At 34.7% G+C, this 22,810-nt stretch overlaps 2 protein-coding genes and 1 long non-coding RNA gene across 3 annotated transcripts; all 3 read left to right on the plus strand.

The window, feature by feature from the left end:
* Nucleotides 1-9,686: 9,686 nt before the first annotated feature.
* On the plus strand, nucleotides 9,687-11,721 carry LOC101746574 (uncharacterized). Its single transcript, XM_004928196.4, has 3 exons — nucleotides 9,687-10,296; nucleotides 10,415-10,607; nucleotides 11,178-11,721. Exons 1-3 carry the CDS (start codon nucleotides 10,045-10,047, stop codon nucleotides 11,483-11,485), a joined length of 753 nt encoding a protein of 250 aa, XP_004928253.1. The 5' UTR covers nucleotides 9,687-10,044; the 3' UTR covers nucleotides 11,486-11,721.
* Nucleotides 11,722-13,310: 1,589 nt separating this feature from the next.
* LOC101746715 (uncharacterized) lies at nucleotides 13,311-16,057 on the plus strand. The gene is made up of 3 exons (XM_004928197.5): nucleotides 13,311-13,656; nucleotides 14,095-14,287; nucleotides 15,520-16,057. Exons 1-3 carry the CDS (start codon nucleotides 13,450-13,452, stop codon nucleotides 15,825-15,827), a joined length of 708 nt encoding a protein of 235 aa, XP_004928254.1. The 5' UTR covers nucleotides 13,311-13,449; the 3' UTR covers nucleotides 15,828-16,057.
* Nucleotides 16,058-18,352: 2,295 nt separating this feature from the next.
* On the plus strand, nucleotides 18,353-19,308 carry LOC134200560 (uncharacterized). The gene is made up of 2 exons (XR_009975527.1): nucleotides 18,353-18,541; nucleotides 18,841-19,308. It is a non-coding gene; the product is annotated as an uncharacterized LOC134200560 (long non-coding RNA).
* The last annotated feature ends 3,502 nt before the right edge of the window (nucleotides 19,309-22,810 follow it).

Raw genomic sequence — 22,810 nt, forward strand, 5'->3', positions numbered from 1 at the left:
AAGTATATTCACTTTATAATTATACTCGTAAATGATGTTTTAGGGATGAACGCACACACACACACAAACACAAATCTTTAGATTTTTCTTGTGTGCGTATATACATACGGAGATGAGTAAAATACGGAGATGATCGTATACATACGTTTAAATACTATAATTTAAAAAAAATCATACACCTCATTCAACCATTTCCGTGTTAATAAATCTCACCTGTTGGCGATTGAATAAATTATCACTTATTACCTATAGTGAAAATTAAGACACGATACTCAAGTCGGAGTGGGAGTGGAGCTCGCAATACTATTTTGTTTGCAAATCTGAGTGGTTCAGCACACATAACCACAGATTTAATGCAGGTCATCGTGTATTGCCTCGATTTTTTCCCTCCTCTACTTTATCCTTCAAGCCATAAAGTATGGCTGCATGGCTCCAACTTATCGGAATGGTGATATCCTCAATTATATCTTCTCTAACTTCAAGTATATCTTAAAAATGGAAACTCACACTAACTAAGTTATTGTACAGTTTTATATATGTAACTTGATATTTACCAAATGTACTACAGTTTTGAACTGAAGAGGCTCCTATTATACTTCACAAAATAAAACGATGATATTTTCTTAGAGACGTAATTTACGCATTGTATATCCGCTGAAAGCGTCAACTGAGGAGGCCTTTAAATTGAAGATACCGGAGAAGCACACATGAAGGTGAATTGAAAATAATCCGAGTAGAAAATTAATCCTTGATTACATCCCACTCCAACTCAGAATTGAGGGGTAGGTTGCCCAAAGATATAAGTATAAATGGAAAAGACAATCGAAGACAGTAAAATGAAATTCTCGATATCTCTGGTATAGATGATTTTAAGTAGATACTCACGAAGGAAGTAGTTAGTACCGAAATACTTAGTATCGACAAAAATAATGCAACGTACATAGTAACGATGTATTTATATTAGAGAAGTATAAATCAAAATTCATCCATTTGATTGCAAAAATAACAAATTTATAAACCGTAAATAAATTTAATGGTGGTATGACGTATTATAGACCCGAACGGGTAGGAACCGCCATTCTCCCTAATTCTACGGCGAAGCAGTAATGCGACGATTTCAAATCTAAAACATTGGATATAAAATTCAATTAAAACTTCCATTTCAAGCCTCAACGTGGGTGGAGGCATTCACGTTGTGATGTCTATGGTCTCCCCTAAGCACTTTACATCAGGTGTACGGTGAGCTACATTAACTATGTAAGAAATAAAACAAAACATCTTTGAGATATTTAAAATGAACTTTATGTGTTTTTTTTTTTTTTTTTTTTTCAAATAACCTTGGTACCTACTGTCGCCCCTAATGCATCGAATGAACTACATATCGACGCTTGAAAGGCAAACGTGACTAAGCAACAATAACTGCTTTGTACATAAATGATAGGCAATAACCATATTCGATGCGCAAAAAAAATATATTTCTAGGTCTATTAAAATCATTTCAATCCTACAGCTAGATTCGTTAAAATAGAATTTTTTTCAGGTATTTCTCAGGTATACTTTAAATTAATTTTAGCTTTAAATTAGTCTACTGTAAAGCTCACGCATTGTCGCTTAGTCACGTTTGTCTTTCAAGCGTCGATATATTTAAAGCTGCTTTCAGACTACGCTACAAAATAGTGACATATAGTATAGCAACGTATACATAGCCAATAATATATAGTACAGCACAGTGTGAACGTGTCCATAACAATGTATGGTGCACGATATCGTTATGCTATGAGTTATATACTATTATATTATAGCGTAGTCTGAAAGCAGCTTTACAGTAGCAAACTTTCCTGTCAATAATAATATAACATAAAAGCGATCGCTTCATTATTCTAGTGTTAGTAACACTGATTTCTGGACAGGGGGATCCGACTTCAAATCCCGACCACAGCGAACTGTCCCTTTAATTAATACTAACGTAAACTGGTCCCCCTCGCCATGAATATTATTAATATAATGATATGGAGTAGATACATCAGAATGATTAAACAATAAAAGGCTTAATTGCGCTTTTTGCTATATGTATAATACAATATTTTTAACTCAATATTTAATGCCCTTAATCTCTTTTACAATTAATATTAAAAATTAAACAGTAAACAGCAGTTAATAAGCTATATAAAACTCCACTCTCTCTCTCTCTCTCTCTCTCTCTCTCTCTCTCTCTCTCTCTCTCTCTCTCTCTCTCTCTCTCTCTCTCTCTCTCTCTCTCTCTCTCTCTCTCTCTCTTTACAGAAAATGACAGGCTTCACTCTGTGGCACTGAAGATAAATCCTTTTTAAAAACTATGACTATGACAAAAATATTTCTGGAGTACCTATAACAAATCTCAAGATTCACATAATATCCAACACATAATGCTTGCATATTCGTCTTGTAACATATACAAGACAAATACATATACAAGCATTATTTTTTCGTAGCTTGAGAACGTGTACCTCAAGAATTAACTTTTGGTCGAGTCTTGAGCTTTTTTGAACATTTTCTCTTATTTTTCCTTTTATTCAACCAGGTGGGATCAACGCAGTCCTTTCAAAAAAATCGTACAGAAACAGCGTTCATAATTCAAGATGAGGACAAAGAACTTTCATTGTTTATTATCCTATATTATTTTATTAAATATGCAAAATCGTAATAGATTAGTACTGCGATTGCATCTATTAGACTACTGCTGCAACAATATTCACCAAAAAAAATTATAAATTAAAATATATCTTGTACATTATCGTAGGCCTGCTTCTTCGATTATCAAAGAGCAAGTAGTGCTTTATAGTATCCACTATATAAAAGGTTACCTTTAATGACCTTTTATAAAAACAACAGATATATATTTTTTAAATTTACCTCGTGTGGTTTTATGTGAATATTGATATTTAATCCTTCAATAATTTATCCCCAGTGACAGCACAAATAGTTTCAATGTATTAAAATAGTAACTAAGTAAAACATAACAGAATGATCCAAAAAGGAAAGTTGATGCTAGAGAACAATGAACAAATTTTAAAGACAGAATTTCCAACATCAAGGCATAATATCAATATTGTCGGTTCCCAATTTATATTTTCGTTGAGAGATCCCCTCACTAAAAGATCAATTTCGCGCTTGGACAAGTTTAATGTAAACTTAAGTGCCTGGGGGAGATACCGCCAAATGAAAGCTGGCCCTGTTGCCTTAACAAATGTCTCTATGTTAGTGAAACCTCGGATCCGAGGAATTCTTATTGGAACTAGTCATTCCGAAACCAATAGGTAAGAGTCTTAAAACATTTCAAATATCGAAGATATGATACTCAATAAACACTTTGATATCGTTTACATTTTACTATTAGGTATCCATTTCCTTAAACCATTTCATGATGAGTAATTAATTCTGTACAATTATAATTCTATGCAGTTAAACATATAATTGTATAGATAGATTGTATAGTTGTGTTGTATAAAAATTTTATACCAGTCAAATCATAGTCAAATGCACAAATATTGACAATAGTTAAACTACTGCAAAACTATAACTATCATTTTAATGGCTGATTTTTCAGCAATAAATTGTGTTTATACGATAAAATACTAAATTATCCTTAAACAAAAAAAAATGTTTAAAAACAACATTTCAATTGTTTGACATTTAATTTTATACTCGCTTCCATTAATATGCAATTCACGGATAACTTTTAATATTCAAAAAGTAATTCCTTCTATAATATAATCTTTTAAAACACCTTCATATTTATTGATGACTAGCTGACCCGGCAGACTTCGTGTGCCTCAGTCGATAAATAAAAGACCAAAATTTTTGTATAAAATAAACTTAAACAAACAAAAGGAATCCGTCCGACGGGGCATATCAAAGGGAAAACAAAATTGTTATTTTTATTTAATTCCAAGCATTTTCATATTTATTTATCTTTTAAACCTTCTCTGGACTTCCACAAATAATTCAAGACCAAAATTAGCCAAATCGGTCCAGCCGTTCTCGAGTTTTAGCGAGACTAACGAACAGCAATTCATTTCATATATATAGATGAAATCGTTTTCCAAATCATAATTACTAAACTGACGCTTAAGAAAAAATTAAAAATATCTCAAGTAAATATAATTCGATGTGTTCCAAATAGCTTTGAATAAATTTCGATTTCTACAAACATGCCTACGCTTGTAAGCCCGCATTTGTCTGAAGACGATGGAAGAGAAACTTTGATCGAAAACCACGCGTACCAAGAAATTTTGTAGCTTGAGAAAATGTTCCCGCAAGAAGTTTAAATTTTATCGAATATGCTGCATCCAGCAGACTCCTCGCCAAACAACTTCGAAGTAATCCATGTTTGATTTCAGATACTCGGAAGATGGATTCTGATTGATTTTATCTAGCTGTGTTTGTGTTCTGAAAAACCGCGTCTTAAATATGGGTTTAGCGGCAACGTTTAATGGAGTGTACAGAGTCAGCACCAGACTTCTGAGCTCATTATAACAGGAAAAACGTGGTAACGTGTTTTCCAACTAACGACTTTTTTCGATGACGTGATAAATGTTTGCTGAATCATTAATAAGAAATGATAAAATACTTTCGTGTGGGCATTATTTATTAATCAAATAGACACGATAGTCTTCTGTGCTCCAATGTTCCAATAACGACAACTACATATTATTGCTGTTTTTTTTTTGTCCGGGGGCCATATCTCATACATGAGGTTTCCGTACCTAGGGGACGGACTGCGATTTCGATGATGCTTTGGGGCTCTACCTACCAAACGACTCCCTTTGCACTTCCTCACCCAACGAACGAGACGGTGTGGTAACCGCGAACCTCCCTGACCGCAATCGCACGCTACGGACGTGGCACCTTCGCGATATCGTCACCAGTCAGGGCGTGGCGCCATATGGGAGCCCTGTGCAGCGACCGTACCGACCCTGTATAGAAGTGGTGCACCACTGCATCGGGCCCCCGTTCGACAACAGCCGACCTAAGGAGTCAGCGGCCGCCATCATTCGAAGACCCAACTATTAGAAGTGAGCGCGAAAGCTCCAACGATCGCCCAGTCTGAGACCAGGGTACCGCAACCTGGTCACCCCGATCTCGATACGGACGCCTTCGACCACAAGGTGCCCCTCAAAGACGGCACTCTCCGGGCCCCGTGAAACAACAGGACCTGGGATTTATCGAACGCCACCTCCAAACTCAGCCTTTTGATCCTGTCGACGACAAAGACTACCCTGCGCAAGAAAGGCGGGGAGGTTCGCTAAAGTCCTTTCCCCGGGCCACGACCCAAGTGTCGTCCACGTAGCAAACTACGCTCAGGCCCAGGGCTGTTATTTTAAATAGCGTAATATATTTTAATACATCTTTTTTTTACTATTCGGTATCCGATGTTTCATGAACGGTACGATTTTTGTTCTAAGTAAGTAATTTGTTTCAACAATTTGAACAACAATTAAAACAAAACTAATTTAACGGCAAAAACGTCATTCACGAAAACGAACAGATACAAATTTATCTCCGGACGAGTAGCCCAAAACAGCAGGTGTAAGTCGTAATAGAAAGCCATTTGTTTACCGTCGGCAAACTTCACCTCGTAACCCTAAAATCTAATTGGATTTAATTCCATTAGCAAAGGTCCAAATGGGACCCCTTAATTGTGCTGACCGATGCCGGTTTATTATGTGAGGCCTGCCCGTTGTTCAGGCGTGCGTCATTTCATAATGGAAAACATTTGCAAATTTGTATGTATTCCTTTATTTCTGACATAGCTATTGTGCTTACGTTTATATGCGCAAGCAGGTATGCGTGGTACTTGTCGAACTTAATAAGACCGCTGATCTGTAATGTTTTTGTTAAATACAATATATTCAAATTTTTGGCATATATAAGTATACACATTTTTGTACTTTAGTTTTATTCCATAAAGCTGTGTATTTTCGTAAAATTCAAATTAATGAGGCCATTTTAAGCTTGTTCTTCATGCTCAAAACAAATCCACTGGTACAAACTAATAATATCAATCATTTTTCGAAGGTATACGGTTAAAAAATAAATTTGCCATACCCTATTAATCTTATAAAAGAAAATATTAAAGAACGTAATTGGTTATACTACTCCATTAACATCACAACACAAGTGTCGCCGTCCGCCTTATCTTATAAGATTTCCACTATCAGTTGTAATATACACTGTAACCATCGCAAAAATAGCTATCCCAGCTTCCTATTTACTTCACATAATTGCTTCGCCACAGAAACAACCGTTGGTACCTGGATGGTACCAATATTTATGTCTGCACTTCAGAGCAGCCCTCATTATATGCCCTAATACTAGTATTTCGCACCATACAACTACTACTACTATTGCGCTGGCACTACGACCCGGAAGTGGGTCTTGGCCTTGACCTTGGCCATGACCTTGACCCGGAAGGTAGGACCTCTTGTGAGTCCGCACGGGTAGGTACCACCACCCCGCCTATTTTTGTCGTGAAGCAGTAATGCGTTTCGGTTTAAAGGGTGGGGCAGCCGCTGTAACTATACTGAGATCTTAGAACTTATATCTCAAGGAGGGTGGCACATTTATGTTGTAGATGTCTATGGGCACCAGTAACCATTTAAGACCAGGTGGAGTGTGAGCTCGTCCACCCATCTAAGCAATAAAAAAATATAAAAAAACATAATAAATACATATTATGTATATCACCAATACAATGCTACTCTATTACCCGTATCGTACTGTACATAGATATGTATAAAATATCACAGGATATTTTAGTACTAGCACCAATTCAGTGAAGAAACACAATCAGAATACGCATGAATATGTATTTGTTTCAGAATTACTTTCTCGGTAATAAACACGTCGGCAGTTAAACATAATGTTAAATTACCTTATGAAAATGGGTGAGCCACTTTCATGGCCAATCGGGTCATAGGTCGTTATAAACATGAGAGCAATAAATTATAAGCTAAATGTAATTTATGAGATTCATGCAACAACACTAAAAGTGGAAATACAATAATAGTTCCCGCGTCGCCTGTTTTTTATTCAATAGATATTTATAATTTAGTTCGAAGTTTTAAGGTAGCATATGAATCCGTTTATGATTTGTTTTTCTCAAAGACAGAAAAGTACGTGAGGCTTGGACAGGAATGCTCATAATTAGTTAGTTTTAAATTTGAATTCATTAATATTATGATATCTATTTAGTCGTACTAAATCTCTTCGGTCAGAATATTTTTAAAAATTAAATGCGACATCTTTTTCAATGTATCAATTTGCCTTGACCAAAATACTGCTCTCATCAAAGAATTAAAATAATATAGAAACGGTAATTACTAGTAGCTGAGTTACATACCCAAGTCGAATGAGGAATATAAATAATGATTGAGTCTATCGTTAATGCAGAATGATCTGTCTTATTGTCATTTCTGGACTATCCACTTTAGGCGATTTTTGATGGGCTCCCATTCCCGCACTACCATCGGGCTGGACACCAGGAAGTCGTTTTTTTGTGCCATATACAATCATCCTAATATAACATCTGCAATACCACGACTATATCTCTACAAAGCAACTATCCTCGTTACCTCTTGTAATCTAAGCCACATCTAAGCCCTAAGAGGCTTAGCTCCATTAGTCGGTATCAAAACAATAATCATTAAATATGCAAATCACAGTTGACCTACATTCAACATATTAAACCAATACATAATATGTACCGAACCATGGCGAATTTCAACCATAGTAAATTCAATAGCTCCAATGGACGTGACCAAGATATTGATGGAAGGCAATAAATTTAATTTTGTGACTCAATACTATCTGTTTGCACCTACCTGTGGTTAATGATAGAACACCTTTTTTTATTGCCTTTGTAGGCAGACGAGCATACGGCCCATCTAATGATAAGTGGTTACCGTCGCTCATGGACGCCAGCAATGCCAGAGGCAGAACCAAGCCGCTGCCTACCGTTTGTCAAGCCACTGCCTACCACTTACTGCTTGAACTACAAATAAAAACAATTATTTTAACTTTTACATTATTTTACTTCCTAAGTATTTTCGTATTCACTTTTAAAGCAGAGGCTTAAATAATAATAATAATAAAGCTTTCTTTATTCCACACAAAAATACTTAATTAAAGCAGAGGCTTGCTCCAATTTATTAAATATGCTTCGATCTTCTTTAAATACAGTCCTGTTATTTTCATAATTTCTTCTGCTATCATTTAAGTTTGTTTTTAGATGCTGCGGCCCTTATTTCATACTATCGAGCACTCTAGACTAACAACGCATACCTTTGATAAGATAATTACGGCTGCTGATAAGTCTGATTATCTGTATTCAATCAAATTATATCTCTAAATTGAATTCTTTTCAATCAACGTCATTACTGTATCGTTAAAAATTACATTTCGTATGCTAAATAGATATTTTCAATAGATGTAAAATATTCGTGTAAAATGAAAAGAAAATATTGTAGTAGTTAATTAAATTAAATAATTCGATCCAGCACTAAGAAAACATCAATGTAAGCTTAGAACTATAAACGTAATCTCCACAGGTTTCTCTACTGAATTTAAATGCACATAAGACGATACCCAAAAGTGAAACTGATGACTGATTCGATGATGCAGTGGTTAGCGCCCCTGATTGTTTCGTCGAAGGTTGTCGGTTCGATACCCACATCGGGCAAACTTTCGTGTGACGAACATTTTGGTTTGTTCTCCGTCTGGGTGTTTATCTATTCTTTAATAATAATAATAATATTATAAAGAGGAAAGATTTGTTTGTTTGTTTGTATTGAGTAGGCTCCGAAAGTACTGAACGGATTTGAAAAATTCTTTCACTGTTTGGAAGCTACACTATTCCCGAGTGACATAGGCTATAATTTTTTGAAAAAAATTAGTATTCCTTATTCAAACTCCAATAATGTAACCCAAGGTGTAAAAAAATTTCCTAAAATATTCATTACATCGTTCATGATAGAATAAAATAATGTACTACGACTTTGTAGAACACATTACTATTTATAGAAAGCGTCGCGACAGCATTTGTCTAACTATTATAGTTGTGCCGCAATAAGTGTTCTTTTATTTAAAAAAATAAAACAACGTCAAATATCGTTGAAATTTTTGTTAAAGACAGTTGCTGCTAGTTATCTATATATGTAAATGTATGTAACTCGTATGTGTGTCTCTGGTACCCATAACACAGAATTCTAATTTGGGGTCGGCTGACCGTGCGTGATTTGTTCCCAGTCATCATTTAATTTTATTATTGTTTAGATGTTATTTAAACTAACGAAACTCCAAGGCAACCTATGATGAAAAATAGTTCGCACCTAAAAACATTCTTGACCTACCATAGGTAAAAAGATTGATCTGCGTGTTCTTGTTTTACCTTAGTAGTTATATCTACGGCCGAATGAGTAGTTACTATAGGTCATCAGTAATACCAGAGACTTGTTCGTATCAAATGCTTCGTGTCTTTGCAAGGGTAAATCAAGATGACATATATTATTGTTATAAATAAATACGTACTTAAAATACATATGTGTTTTCATGGATGTTGGGTGTATAGATAAATCTCCTCCTGCCTATTTCTTCTGAAAAGCAGTGATGCGTTTAAATTCAAGGATAAAAACAGCTATTTTTACAGTACAATTAAATCTTCATCCTGGAGGGTGGCTCCCTTATAACCATAAATAGTAAAGAACAAGGCATGGAAACAGTAGCAACAACTGTGGAGTTGACATAAGACTGCAGATTTGCGAAACAGAAATTTTGCAAGAGTGTGGATCGCAGGCCTAATCAAAAACACAAACTTATATAATTTGCAAGTTTATTCACAACGTTACCTTATCGCAGAATAGATTATATCACTCATGTAAGCTACTTAAAATCGATATAATTATCTCATCCGTATGGTACGTTAAAAACGAAATTATATACGTCAATTTTCATTTAGCTCTCTAGCGAGCCACAAGTGCGAAAGTTAGTGTTCGTATATCTACAATCATGCCGCCAAATATTATCGACCCGCCAATTCAAGCTGATCCAGAATTTGCTGCTGCTAAACCAGCAATTTCACACGCCATCCCAGATAATGTTGTGGAAGAAAATGATAATTTAAAAATATTCCAGTCTTCGTTAAGTTTAATAGCTCACATACTAATTGGTGTAGTTACTGGAATCTCAATTCTATTTTCATTGCGGAATGGACTTCCTATAGGTGCCACGCCACTTCATATTATACTTTGTGTCATTGGGGTGAGTTACAAAAAATGCGTATTTTTAATTATCATGATAAAATAGTCCAAGGTTTTCGTAGTGTATAAATTATTTGATTGAAATTAGATTGTTTATTTTAACTATCGCTTGATTTCAGTATCAACTGCTCATGGCCCAAGCCATTATAATTCTGTCATCGGAAAGTGGGTGGTCATCACGACTCAAACTAGTTCACAAAAGAAGAATTCATTGGATCGTACAAATCGTTGGATCTGTTCTTGCTATTGTTGGGAGTTTCATTAAAATCCTAGACAAAAATATACACTGGAACACATACCACGGACAATTCGGTACGTTTTTTTATTTTTTTATTGCTTAGATGGATGGACGAGTTCACGGCCCACCTGATGTTAAGTGGTTATTGGAACCAATAGACATCTACAACGTAAGTGCCGCCACCTACCTTGAAATATGAGTTCTAAGGTCTCAGTACAGTTACAATAGCTGCCCCACCTTTCAAACCGAAACGCATTACTGCTTCACGGGAGAAATAGGCAGGGTGGTGGTACCTGCCCGTGCGGACTCACAATGGACTTCGTACCACTAGAAATTACACAAATTATAGTTTTGCGGCTTTGATTTTTACTACACGATGTTATTCCTTCACCGTGGAAATCAATCATGAACATTTGTTAAGTACGTATTTCATTACAAAAATTGGTACTTACCGGGGGGAATCGAACACTGGTGCATCGCTCGATACTAATGCAGCGAACTTCTTATCCCTTAGGCCACGACGACTTCAAACTTACATACATAATACAATTTACATACAATTACTGAAATTCATCTATGCGGGTATAAAATTTAATTATTTTGAGAACCATCTGGATTATTAACATTTTTTTCTTTATTTTTAGCGCTCGTTGCTATGGTTTTTACGGCCGTCAGTTTGGTAAACGGATTGACATCTTTGTACGCATATGAACTAAGGAAGTTCCTGCCAAGCAATCTATCCAAACTGAGTCACATTTGTTTCGGAATAGTCGCCTTTGCTGCTTCTTCCATTAGCCTATGCTATGGTTTCGATAAAAACTTCTTCATAAATTGGGCCACTCTTGAATTCACTTATACTATAATCGCTTTTACTGCGGCATTCACATTTATCATCATAATCAATCCTTTCATAACTTTCTATCGTAAATCAAGGAGCATTATCACCAGTTAGTTGGAACATCAATTATGGTGTAAACAGCATTACTTATCATGTATAAGAAATTCATAAATCGGTAAAAGCAAATATTATATGTATTCCAGAAAGCAACTATAAGATGATCTGATAGAGACCTTTTACTTTATGTTATTTATTAAACCATTACCGTTAAGAACACATAATCAGATTCGTATTCATAATTTTAATGTATGATAGCGAAATAATTAAGAGAAATAAATTTTTAAAAATTGCTTGTGACAGTTTTATTTTGTCGTTTCTATTATATTTTTATAAAAAGTAACGTGATAAGCTAGCAGCACCATTGCTTATTAAACACTTTATTGTTAACATTAATTAAAATTTAACAAAATTAGATAATGAGTCTTACCATGCTGATATTAGGGCTTGTAATGAGTTAAAAGCCTTCTTCCACCACCACCTTTCTCCACCACTCTCTTTTCTGTAAAGAACCTACGTTACGATTCGAAAGGTGGAACAGTTATTCCTATATAACAGTATCCCGAACCCAATTTCTCAAAGTTGTGACTAAAAACTCTGTAACCATGATATTTCATGCCAATATACTTTAAATTAAAAATAAAACAATATTTACAATGCCATTTGCAAAAACTATCTTTTGTCTAAAATTTAATCTTATCGAAAATGGTATCATCAATAATTCACACAGATAAATATAGCTTACACGTCTACGTCAACCAATATTTTATCAGAGATAATGAATAAGTATAGTTAAAAAAGATTGTTGGTTTATCTTTTTTTTTAATAGTGTATAGTAATGTTTCCGCATTAAATTATAATTTACAGCTTAAACTATAAATTTTATGACAAACATCTTATTAGGCGGCATGGGTAGGTCCGCCTCCTGTCTCTTTCTACCGGAAAACAGTGATGTATCCAGTTTTGAAGGGTAGGACAGCTACCAAATTATTATTCCCTCATTTTCCCTTTAAAAATTTGTAGCATTTGCAAAATATTCCCTTACAAGGTTCATTTATACATATATTACAGACATCTCTTACGAATTGAAATAACACGTCTTCTTCTTCACTATTCACTCCAATACTGAAGGGGAGTTTTGAAAACCAGAAAAACCGTTCAACCGTCTTGATGCAGGTTAACCCTCTGATATTTTCAGCCATGATAAAGAAATCATCAGATATCGTCTGGTCGTCATAATCGATATGGGACGCCAGGCCATGTATTCTCACTCTACGCCTGCTAGTAATCTTACTAAGAAAAATAAGCTTGTCGGGTGCCCTGATACATTTTAAGTGAATAGTTTTTAAAAACAAATCACGAAAGATGTTTAGGATAGATAGATGTGCAGATAGATGTGTAGAAGCTACATTTAAAAGTGCAACAGAACTCAGTCATCAAAATAAAATGTGTGTCAATATGTAACAAACCATATTGAGAAAAACAAAATTTTTCATTTTATAATGTGACACAATTGAAATTTGTAGAATGTCATTTGCAATTCTTCCACAACTGTTTCCGAATTCAAAAAAATGAGATACTAAAAACTTAAACAGAGGAAATAAGAATCAATTAGAAATGACCAAAAATTGGTGAAAATATGAGGTGAGTTTGAAAAATTGTTAGCAATACGAAATTATCTAGTGCTAGGTATTAGAAGTTAATATACGTCGTAGAATTTAGAACGAACACTGTAGAAACGGTTTGTCGTTGTTATCCATTAAAATTATTGGATTCCCTACTTAACTGCCTATTCCTAAAAATAAAATATTGCTAACATTAAACATGTACATGTAAATAAGAGCGAAATTAGATTCAATGCTATTTTTCTCAAAACAAAACCAGATGAAAATATCTAACTAAAACATTATCACAAGTGGAAGTCAAGGAAAAAAACCGTATTGTAGCAAACGCAGATATGTGATTGATTCAATTTCATCTCGGGTTTGTTAGTTTATTTTGTTTTTCTGTCTCAAAACAAAATGTCTCCGAAGGTTTCGGAAAGATCAGCTTCACCGCCGCTTACAGTACATGATGATAATTATAAAATAAAAATATTTCACAGTACTTTCAATCTAATAACTCACATACTGATAGGAGTTGTCGTGGGTATTTCTGTGATATTTTCATTTCGTAATGGAACTCCATTGGGTGCGACACCATTGCATATTGTACTATGCGTTGTGGGGGTAAGTTTTTTCGAGGCTTTTAGTGAACTTGGGCAGCCTTGATTCTGCCCCTGGTCTTGTTGACGTTTATGAGCACTGACGTCACCAGGTAGCTCCTGACCATCAGGTGCATTGTATGCTCGTATGCCTTCAAAGACAATAAAAACAAACTTAATTAAGATAACCACTTAACGTCAGATATACTGTCCGTTTTTGTGTAATCGAAGGCATGTTACTAACATCATTAGCATAACAATATGAACTAACAATGTCCTTGTTGTTGATCATTAATAATGATCAATATAAAACATTATAAATATATTGTACATTGTGCTTTTTTCAGCCTAATAGCATTAATATTAAAAACTGTTCTAAATCGGTGGGCAGCTTATTAATCAAAGTCAGGTTATTCTGCAATACCTTTTAAATTTGCATATTTCAGTTGTGATAAAATTTCAGTACCAATTATTAATGGCTGAAGCCATTCTGAGTCTGTCTCCGCACAATGGTTGGTCCTCAAACCTGAAATTAGTGGACAAAAGACGTGCGCACTGGATTCTTCAGACGCTGGGCTCTGGATTGGCTATTGTTGGATCTTTCATTAAAATTATAGACAAGAGCACGCACTTGAATACCTTACACGGGAAATTTGGTAAGACCTTCACGTTAATCCTGTGTGTAAAATAATACACTTGTTTTTTTTATTTTATTGCGTAGATCGGTGAAAGAGCTCACGGTCTATTTAGTGTTGAGTGCTTACCGCATCGGTTTTAGAACATGAATGCCGCCACCCTTGAAACTTGAGGCCGATGTCTCAATTGAGTTATATAATCCGACCCTTCAAACCGAAACGCATGACTCTCCACGAAAAAAATACGTGAGAGCTTACAGTACGCCTTACCACCAGTAAAGAGCACGCTGATGCCCAGTCTCCGGAGAATAGTTCAGTCACCTCTGAAGAGAGCCACAAAATTGAGGTGCCTATATTCTGGGCCATATAGTAAAATTGTGGAGAGTATTAAGCGGTAGGCAGCGGCTTGGCTCTGCCCCTGGCATTGCTGAAGTCCATGGGCGACGGTAACCACTCACCATTAGGTGGGCCGTATGCCCGTCTGCCTACAAAAGCAATAAAAATATATATATATATATATAGTAAACTTGTTTGCTTCGATAAATTAGTTTAAAGTAGCCTCGAAATTCTTTGATGAGATCCGCAGATAGTAGCTAGATCGTCCCCATAGAGTAAAACTAACTAATATATGTATTACTATAGACAGCACCATGCAAAGAAAATATATTAGATAAACCTTAATAAATATTTTCCTAACATATATGTGGTACAGCCTGCTTCCATAATTCATTAATGCAATTTAGTTATTTTGGATTTGGAAGACTCAGTTCAACACACGTTCAACATACAAGCGAAAAAAATACAAAGTGAAAACTAACCAACTCGACTTGTTGATTTCTCGTTCTCAACTGATACGTAATTTATACAAAAAGGAAAATGCGAAAAACCCTTTTACTTTTTTACCATTTTATTGCATTAGCATAAGTAATTTTGTTCCTGTTTCGAATATTAATGATACACTAACTCAGGTCGACAGTTAACTAACTCATAGATACGTAGAATAAAATTGATCAATTTTTTTTTAATCAATTTCCATTTTTGTTGCTGCTTACTATTTTTATTTCGTAAAAAAAATACTACATTTTCGTCAAAGCGGTATAACAATTTTGATAAACTGACTTACCTGAAGCAAATTATGTCCATTTCAATTTTCCGAACTTTAAAATGCGATTATCTCAAAACACACTTTTTAGACTTAGTTAATTCTCGCTCCACGGGAACGAAATAATCTTTTCATTGTCTGTTATTTTCAGCTATAGCTGCCCTCGTCTTTACGACTGTGAGTTTAATCAACGGCCTGGGATCCCTGTGGGCATTTGAACTGCGAAGATATATTCCAATCAATGTATCCAAACTAATTCACATTGGCATTGGCATCTTCGTGTTGCCGACGTCATCCATTGCACTTTGTTACGGCTTTGATAAGAGCATGTTTAAGTCCTGGATTTCAGATGAAGTTGCTTTCACTTTAATCGGTTGTACCAGCGCGTTCACAGTAATAATCAGCTTCAACTCATTTACGACTTTTCATGTCAAATTATGGAAATGTTTTAAATCGTAAATACATTCATTATGAGATAAATTAAATAATGCTTAAATTATAAAAATTCTGTATACATTTATGATGATGATTATAATGATAATACTATCATCTGAAGAGATTAAATTTGATGAGCGAATCGATTGAACAACAAAATCATAAATTTATTAGTAATAACTCTTACGAGCTTCATTGAATTGAATTTACAGTAATCAATTTTTTTCTTTTAATAAAAATGTATTTTGTACTGACGAGAATGTTTCAATTGCTAAAGAAATGAAGAGTATATTTCGAATTTGGTGATTTTTTTCAAAAACTATTAAATGTCTCACCTTGACTAGAATTGAGAATGCTTTCCTTTTCTGAACCTACATTATATAATAATCGTTTACCACAATAAGTAGAATGAACCGTCATAACAATTTGGCTACAAAATCTTAATAGCCAATTAGTTGTACAAATGATTGCCCCACGTGGGAATCAAGCCCACAACTCTACTACTGCACCACCAAATTAGACTTTGAAAATATTCTAAAATCTTTATTAACACACACACTCCGCCAACTGACATACGCACACACACATTATGCGAACTTATATACCCACACACGTATAGACTAATGAGGACGAAATAAATCGAAAATATTCAAAACAGCACATACAAAAAAATACATATCGTTGATAGAAAACAATAAGTAAGGAGATTCAGTTAAATAAACAAAAAAAACTAGTCTTTATTAAATTTAAAACAATTCTTAATTCGTAATAAGCCAAACTAAATATATTTCTACAAAAGAAAAACCTCGACAATTTTGTTTTCTTTTCTGTTCGTGCTCGATTGTTTGTTGTTTGCATTATTCAGAAAATATGAATAGAAAGAAGCGCTCGGTAACACAAAAAGCCATATCGGTATATTCGATTGGGAACAGGCAACCGATCACACTGGATAACAACTTGCTACGCTCCCACCTATCTTTATGGCATCAAAACATATAAAGGTAACTCCGAGAAGAGTAATGGCCTACGATACGCACATTCCGGAATAGAGTATTGTTGCGACCATTAATGTTTGAAATCAAGGACTGTGAGGGTAATTCTAAAATTAAATTCGACATGTGATTGAAGTTAAGGTTAATTATTGTGTATAATCATAGAACTCATTATATTTCATTTTAAACTAGCTGACCCGGCAGACTTCGTAGTGCCTCAATCGATAAATAAAAGACCTAAATTTTATATAAAATAAACTAACAAAACAAACTCTAAAACAAAAAAGAATCCGTCCAACGGGGGACACATCAAAGGAAAAACAAAATTTATCTACCTTTTAAACCTTCTCTGGACTTTTACCAATAACGCAAGACCAAAATTAGCCAAATCGGTCCAGCCGTTCTCGAGTTTTAGCGAGACTAACGAACAGCAATTCATTTTTACATATACAGATATCGTTGATTGAGGCGCAAACTTATGTGAGGAGGTTTTCTCCTTTCGGTAATGGTACCGGGGCGACCTGAGGGAACCTGCTGGAACCCGAAGGATGGGACGATACAACGGTAGGTGTTACTGTCATCACCGGACGTACTGTAGAAAAGCAAGCCGTCGATCGGGCTTCGGTCTGTCAAGACAAATGTCACTATGACATGTGTCAAAGTATGCATTATCTCTTTCCTGCGTTGTGACGAAGGATTCTCCGTTTCAATTGTTGATTTACTGAGGGCTTCTTCGGGATGGCGCCGCGAGTCTGGTTATAATGTCGACTGCAGGAATCCGTCTACTCTACCTAGACACTGACCCCGGGCGCAGATCGAGCGGGTAAGAGAGTGCAAGAGGAGTCATTTGGTGGTTAGGTTTCTAAAAACATTCTATGGTCGACAAGCCTCGACCACATGCAAGAAAAAAAAATGTCCAAGCTCGTGCTCGCCTGTGCAGTATAATGATGAAGGCCACCGGACAGTGGAAGTAATAACTGTAAGGTAATGGTTAGCTCGGCCTCCAACCGGAATCCTATAGCTTTGCAGCGCATACAGATAGGAAACTGTTATGATAAGAGCTAATATTATTTATTTCATACTGCTCATTTTAATTATATTCACATTCATACCGATAAAATGCACAAAATATTCTAGGAATTAAATACATACTTACAATAAATATATCATTTTATTAATTAATTTAATTACAGTATTGTGTATAACAAGTGGCGATAAAATTATCCATTAAAAAAAGGATTCCAATTCATAAAAACATAATATCTAGTCGATTTTCACAAGTCGTAAAAAATTAAAACTACTTTTACGATTCAATCTCACATTTATTATTGTCATTAAATTAGTTCCGACTTCGTGATTACTTGGCAGTTTTCGTAACTGTCTTCCGTGACCACCTTAAAGTAGTTTTAGAAACGTAAATATCTCTCGACTATCGGTGGAAACTCACGAAGTTAGGACCTAACTCGACAATAATATATTATTGTAGTATCTTCATTTACCTACTACTTACGTAATTTAAGCGGGTGACGCTATCTTCAATTGCCTGCCCTTATCTTCAATTTGAAACTCAAAATCGACTCAATCGATTTTGAGTTCCAAAACGGATTAAGGTATCACTAGTTACTAGTTACTTCTTGTCGAAATATTGTGTGAAGAAGTAAATTATTTTGCTATCTGAGATGTTTTGCATTAACTAAATTAGAATTAAACAGAATGGAATTGAGTGAAAGAGCCACTTTCTAGCAGGTAAGTCTTTTCTAAGCAATCACATAAACTAGAATAAATCAGCTAATAGCGTAATGAAGTTCACCAAACGCTTGACCAGCTAAAGCGACTTGGCACTTTGCATTCTCGTTACCCTTATGGTGAGTTATAGTGAGGTCGGAAGGATAATTTTCACCATCCCACCAAGACGCGAGTTGTGCGACGGTAGTCTTATTAATAATAGGTATATATGTACATACATATTTCCAATATACAAACCCTTTCCAATATACTGAAAATTCTACTGAATTACGAGATAATACGAGATTGTATCCAAACAGGAAGAGACTGGATGACCACTGCTAAAGATCAGGAAAAATGGAATTCTTTGGAGGAGGATTTTACCCTGAGTGGGTCCACATTAGAAGGAGATTAAATTACATGATTAGTAGATTTATTATAGTTACTCAGTAATATAATTATTAAATACTTAATTAATATAGCTCCATCTAATTATTATGGAATCAAATAAAGCTACTTTATTACATATATATTCAAAAAACACTAAAAACCAAGTTAGCCGTGAGCAAGTTAGAGTGGAGTATTAAAAAATTGCTCCGAAATAATTTCTTGTTAAACAGAATAAATATTTTATCAGATACAAATAAACAAACTTAATTTTGGAATAAAACCAAAAAGTAACAATATCAGATTCATCAGCTTTAGCAGATAAATCACGGAGCCCTTGTTCATTAACTATGTATTTATCTATAACCGACTTCAATAAAGACATTATCCTAAAAATTTAATGGGTGTTATATTTTACATTTCAAGTCCATAACAAAGAAAAAACATTTAAAAATAACGGATGTGTCGGATGTAACGGATGTCTAAAATTACTTCACCATATTTATTATTAAAAAGTATAATATATGAACGACTTCACCGTTTTCAGTTTACGTTTCCTGATATCCGTTGAAATATGTGACACATGGTGCGCATAAGTACACCTTTGACCGGGGGCCTACTGCGGTGATATTCAAATTCTATTCGCATTTTGATCTGTGTGCTTAGTGCGAGTTTTCTAACGTTCTCGATAGCGTAAAAGTTAGCTCATATTTGTATGGAACGTGATCGTTTGCCTACGTTTGCCGTTAGGGGCACTGTTCCAACTGCATACAGAATTGGGTTAACTTTTACGCTATCGAAAACGTTAAAAACTCGCACTAAGCACACTGAAGTGAAGAACGGCTTAGTCGTAAATAGCCTTTACCCAGTAGCTTCACTCTATAAACTTTTGTTTTTTTATTGCCCTTGTAGGCAGACGAGATTACGGCCCACCTGATGGTGAGTGGTTACCGTCGCCCATGGACTTCAGCAATGCCAGGGGCAGAGCCAAGCCGCTGCCTACCGCTTAATACTCTCCACGAGCCTCTTTTAAAGAAGGACATGTCATAGCGCTCAGGAAACACCGTGGAGGGGAGCTCATTCCATAGCCGGATGGTACGTGGTAAAAAAGACCTCTGGATACACACTGTTGATGACCGCAGTGGCTCCAGGTAGTATGGATGAACTCTACTCCGGTGGCGGGCGGTGCGATGGTAAAAACGAGATGCCGGTATCATCTCGAACAATTCCTCAGAGCACTCCCCATGAAACATACGGTACAAATTACAATCAAACAAACCAATTCTAAGCGATTGTGACAAAATCTAAACAAATACAAATCGGTTTCGATTACACATGTCCTTTATAGTCATGTAGTTGTGTAAACAAACTCGCGGAATGTAATTTCCGTAACCCATAGAAACGACAGAATGAATGCTGCGGCCATCTTTGAGGTACTGATCGAAATCAATTGTAGAAATAGACAAAATTGTGAAACCTATCCATTTGGGCTCCAAAAACTCTCGCAATTCATCCTACTAATAGATTTACGCAAAATTGAATACATACATCAACAGGGCATATTTACGATCAATTAGAAATTAATTTGTTACAACTTTAATTACATTACACCAAGGTTCAATATACTAATATATTTTCAGTGTTCTTTGTTATTATGTATGTAAGTATGTTACTTCATATAACATGCATTTAATTTCTTAAAGTAAAAATTAAGTACACCTTAAATTAATTTATGTCTAGGTGCGACTTTAAAAATAAGATCATAACCATAAAATTACTCGGTTCCATTAATTAAAATCGTTGTTGATTTGTTGTGTTTGTAAATAAAAGTATTACTCCAGTTCAGATTGTAATGAACATCAATGTCAATGGCAACAAAAAATAATAATCTACTACAATTAAATAACCCATTATCATAGTAGGAATGATTCAAAACTTATCATGCTATAAAAATAACATATCTATTCAAATACGTGAACAATAAAACGTACTTTCAATTATATTATAGTAAAATAAAATATAAAGTGATTATAAATATCTTTTTAAATAATTAACAAATAATTGAAGATTATTAAATAAAAGTGTATAATGCTTATTGCTTCGTTATGTCAGGATTTATTAGAAAGACATCTAAAAAACTTTTAGTTTTTTTAACTAGTAGCAAGCCGAACTAAAAAGTCATTCTTATCTCTGGTAATCCTAGAAAGAATATCCAAAATAATAAAATTATTGTATTTGTCATAGATTCTTGATATGTGTGCAGATTTTCAGGTTAATCGGACGTTTTGAAGTTTTTTAAAATTACGTTGAAATATTTCCGATATATAGCATGTCACGCTAGTGAAAGCATGTTCAAAATAATTAAAAACATACTGACTGGAAATTTTGACGGATCGACGGGCCCTGCCTGTTGCTGCCAGGAAGCAAAGCGTTGAGGTTTGACGAGCAGGACAGCCTTTGTACCAATGCAATGGAGTCTATTATTTTATCTTTAATTAATTAGTGGTTACTACGTTTACACTATCTTAGACTAATTCATTTTCTCGCAAGACTTATTTACAGTTCTGTTGATAACTTATTTTATCAGGTTTATCCAAGTTACAGACTGTGAGAGCCTGTGTTCCCATCTTAGTCAGTCAACAGTCAAAGTCAGTTTTTGAAGTGAAAACTTCTTTAGAATCGTTGTGATTTCAAACCGGATGCAACGGAAAAAACGACAGGTAAGAGACACAAATACAAAAATGTGTAGGATGAAGCCAGCAAAGAATGAGACATAAATATACATACTATTTAATACAGCGCCATCTGTGAGATTTTTTAATACTAACGTGTGTATGAAAGCTCTTGTAGTGAATTTTAATTTAGGATTATACGTGAAATTAAAATATCAATTCACAGAGGGCGCTACCTTACAATTATTTACTAATGACAAAATTTTACATATACTTAAGACGTTTAGGATAATTGTATTTTAATTTTGGAAGGTTTCACTTCTACCACGTGTGAATTGCACACATGTAATTTTTTTTCTTCAATTTCTATTACTTCAAAGAAACTAAGCGAGGTATGAACGATGACATAAAGTGTTTAGATTTAACCTTATATTTACTTATTGCTTAAATAGGTGAACGAAGTCACGGCCAATCTAGTGTTAATTTGTTGTCGAAGTCCATAGACATCAAAACGCGACTTTCTTCAACCATGAAGCGAGAAGAATAATGAGACAAGAAACCTCCACTGAATTGTAAAACTGCTCTACCACCATTAAAATCCAAATTTATTAATCTCCCAAACAATTCCTGAAACACGCACCCGAATGGCGCACCCAGTTATTTTGAACACTTAAACAAACCAAATCCAATTTAAACAAGAAAACAACAAACGTATATAGAGTTTAAACTTTATAAGCTGAAACACTTTGCAGTGTCGAAAACACTATCAACATATTTAGATGTTACAAAATTTACGTGCAGCTCTGGACTAAATGAGAAAACTTTAACTTTACGCAATACACAAGAGTGCACAAATGTACGTACGTATGTACATATGTGATGGCGAACAAGAGGTTTCACACGTTCTTTTAAACAAATTTTCAAATTATTTCACCTAATTCTATCAAACTTTCGCCATTAGGTAATGAGGATATATTACTATTACAACGCTGATATAGCCTCTGAAGGCTATCAGCTTAGGTAGGAAAAAAAAAACTATTACAAACTACAACACTTGAGAATCCTGCATTAGTAGCGGTGATAATTGGGATTAATTTTCAATTATTATTCAAACTATTATAATTGGCAGCCTTAGCTTGATGTTTTTTTTTGTTTTTTCAAACAATTGAAGACTTCTGAACAGCTTAATCATGTTTATTTCATTATACAAAAAGGTGTCACAAAGTAACAA

The sequence above is a fragment of the Bombyx mori genome, chromosome 18, assembly GCF_030269925.1.
Source record: "Bombyx mori chromosome 18, ASM3026992v2".
Classification (NCBI taxonomy): domain Eukaryota; kingdom Metazoa; phylum Arthropoda; class Insecta; order Lepidoptera; family Bombycidae; genus Bombyx; species Bombyx mori.

Bases quoted from the DNA above. Each gene is read 5' to 3' on its own strand.
- LOC101746574 (XM_004928196.4), top strand. From the start codon at position 10,045: ATGCCGCCAAATATTATCGACCCGCCAATTCAAGCTGATCCAGAATTT. The intron at 10,297-10,414 runs GTGAGTTACAAA...GCTTGATTTCAG, and splicing joins TTATACTTTGTGTCATTGGG to TATCAACTGCTCATGGCCCA. The intron at 10,608-11,177 runs GTACGTTTTTTT...CTTTATTTTTAG, and splicing joins CACATACCACGGACAATTCG to CGCTCGTTGCTATGGTTTTT.
- LOC101746715 (XM_004928197.5), top strand. From the start codon at position 13,450: ATGTCTCCGAAGGTTTCGGAAAGATCAGCTTCACCGCCGCTTACAGTA. The intron at 13,657-14,094 runs GTAAGTTTTTTC...ATAAAATTTCAG, and splicing joins TTGTACTATGCGTTGTGGGG to TACCAATTATTAATGGCTGA. The intron at 14,288-15,519 runs GTAAGACCTTCA...TGTTATTTTCAG, and splicing joins TACCTTACACGGGAAATTTG to CTATAGCTGCCCTCGTCTTT.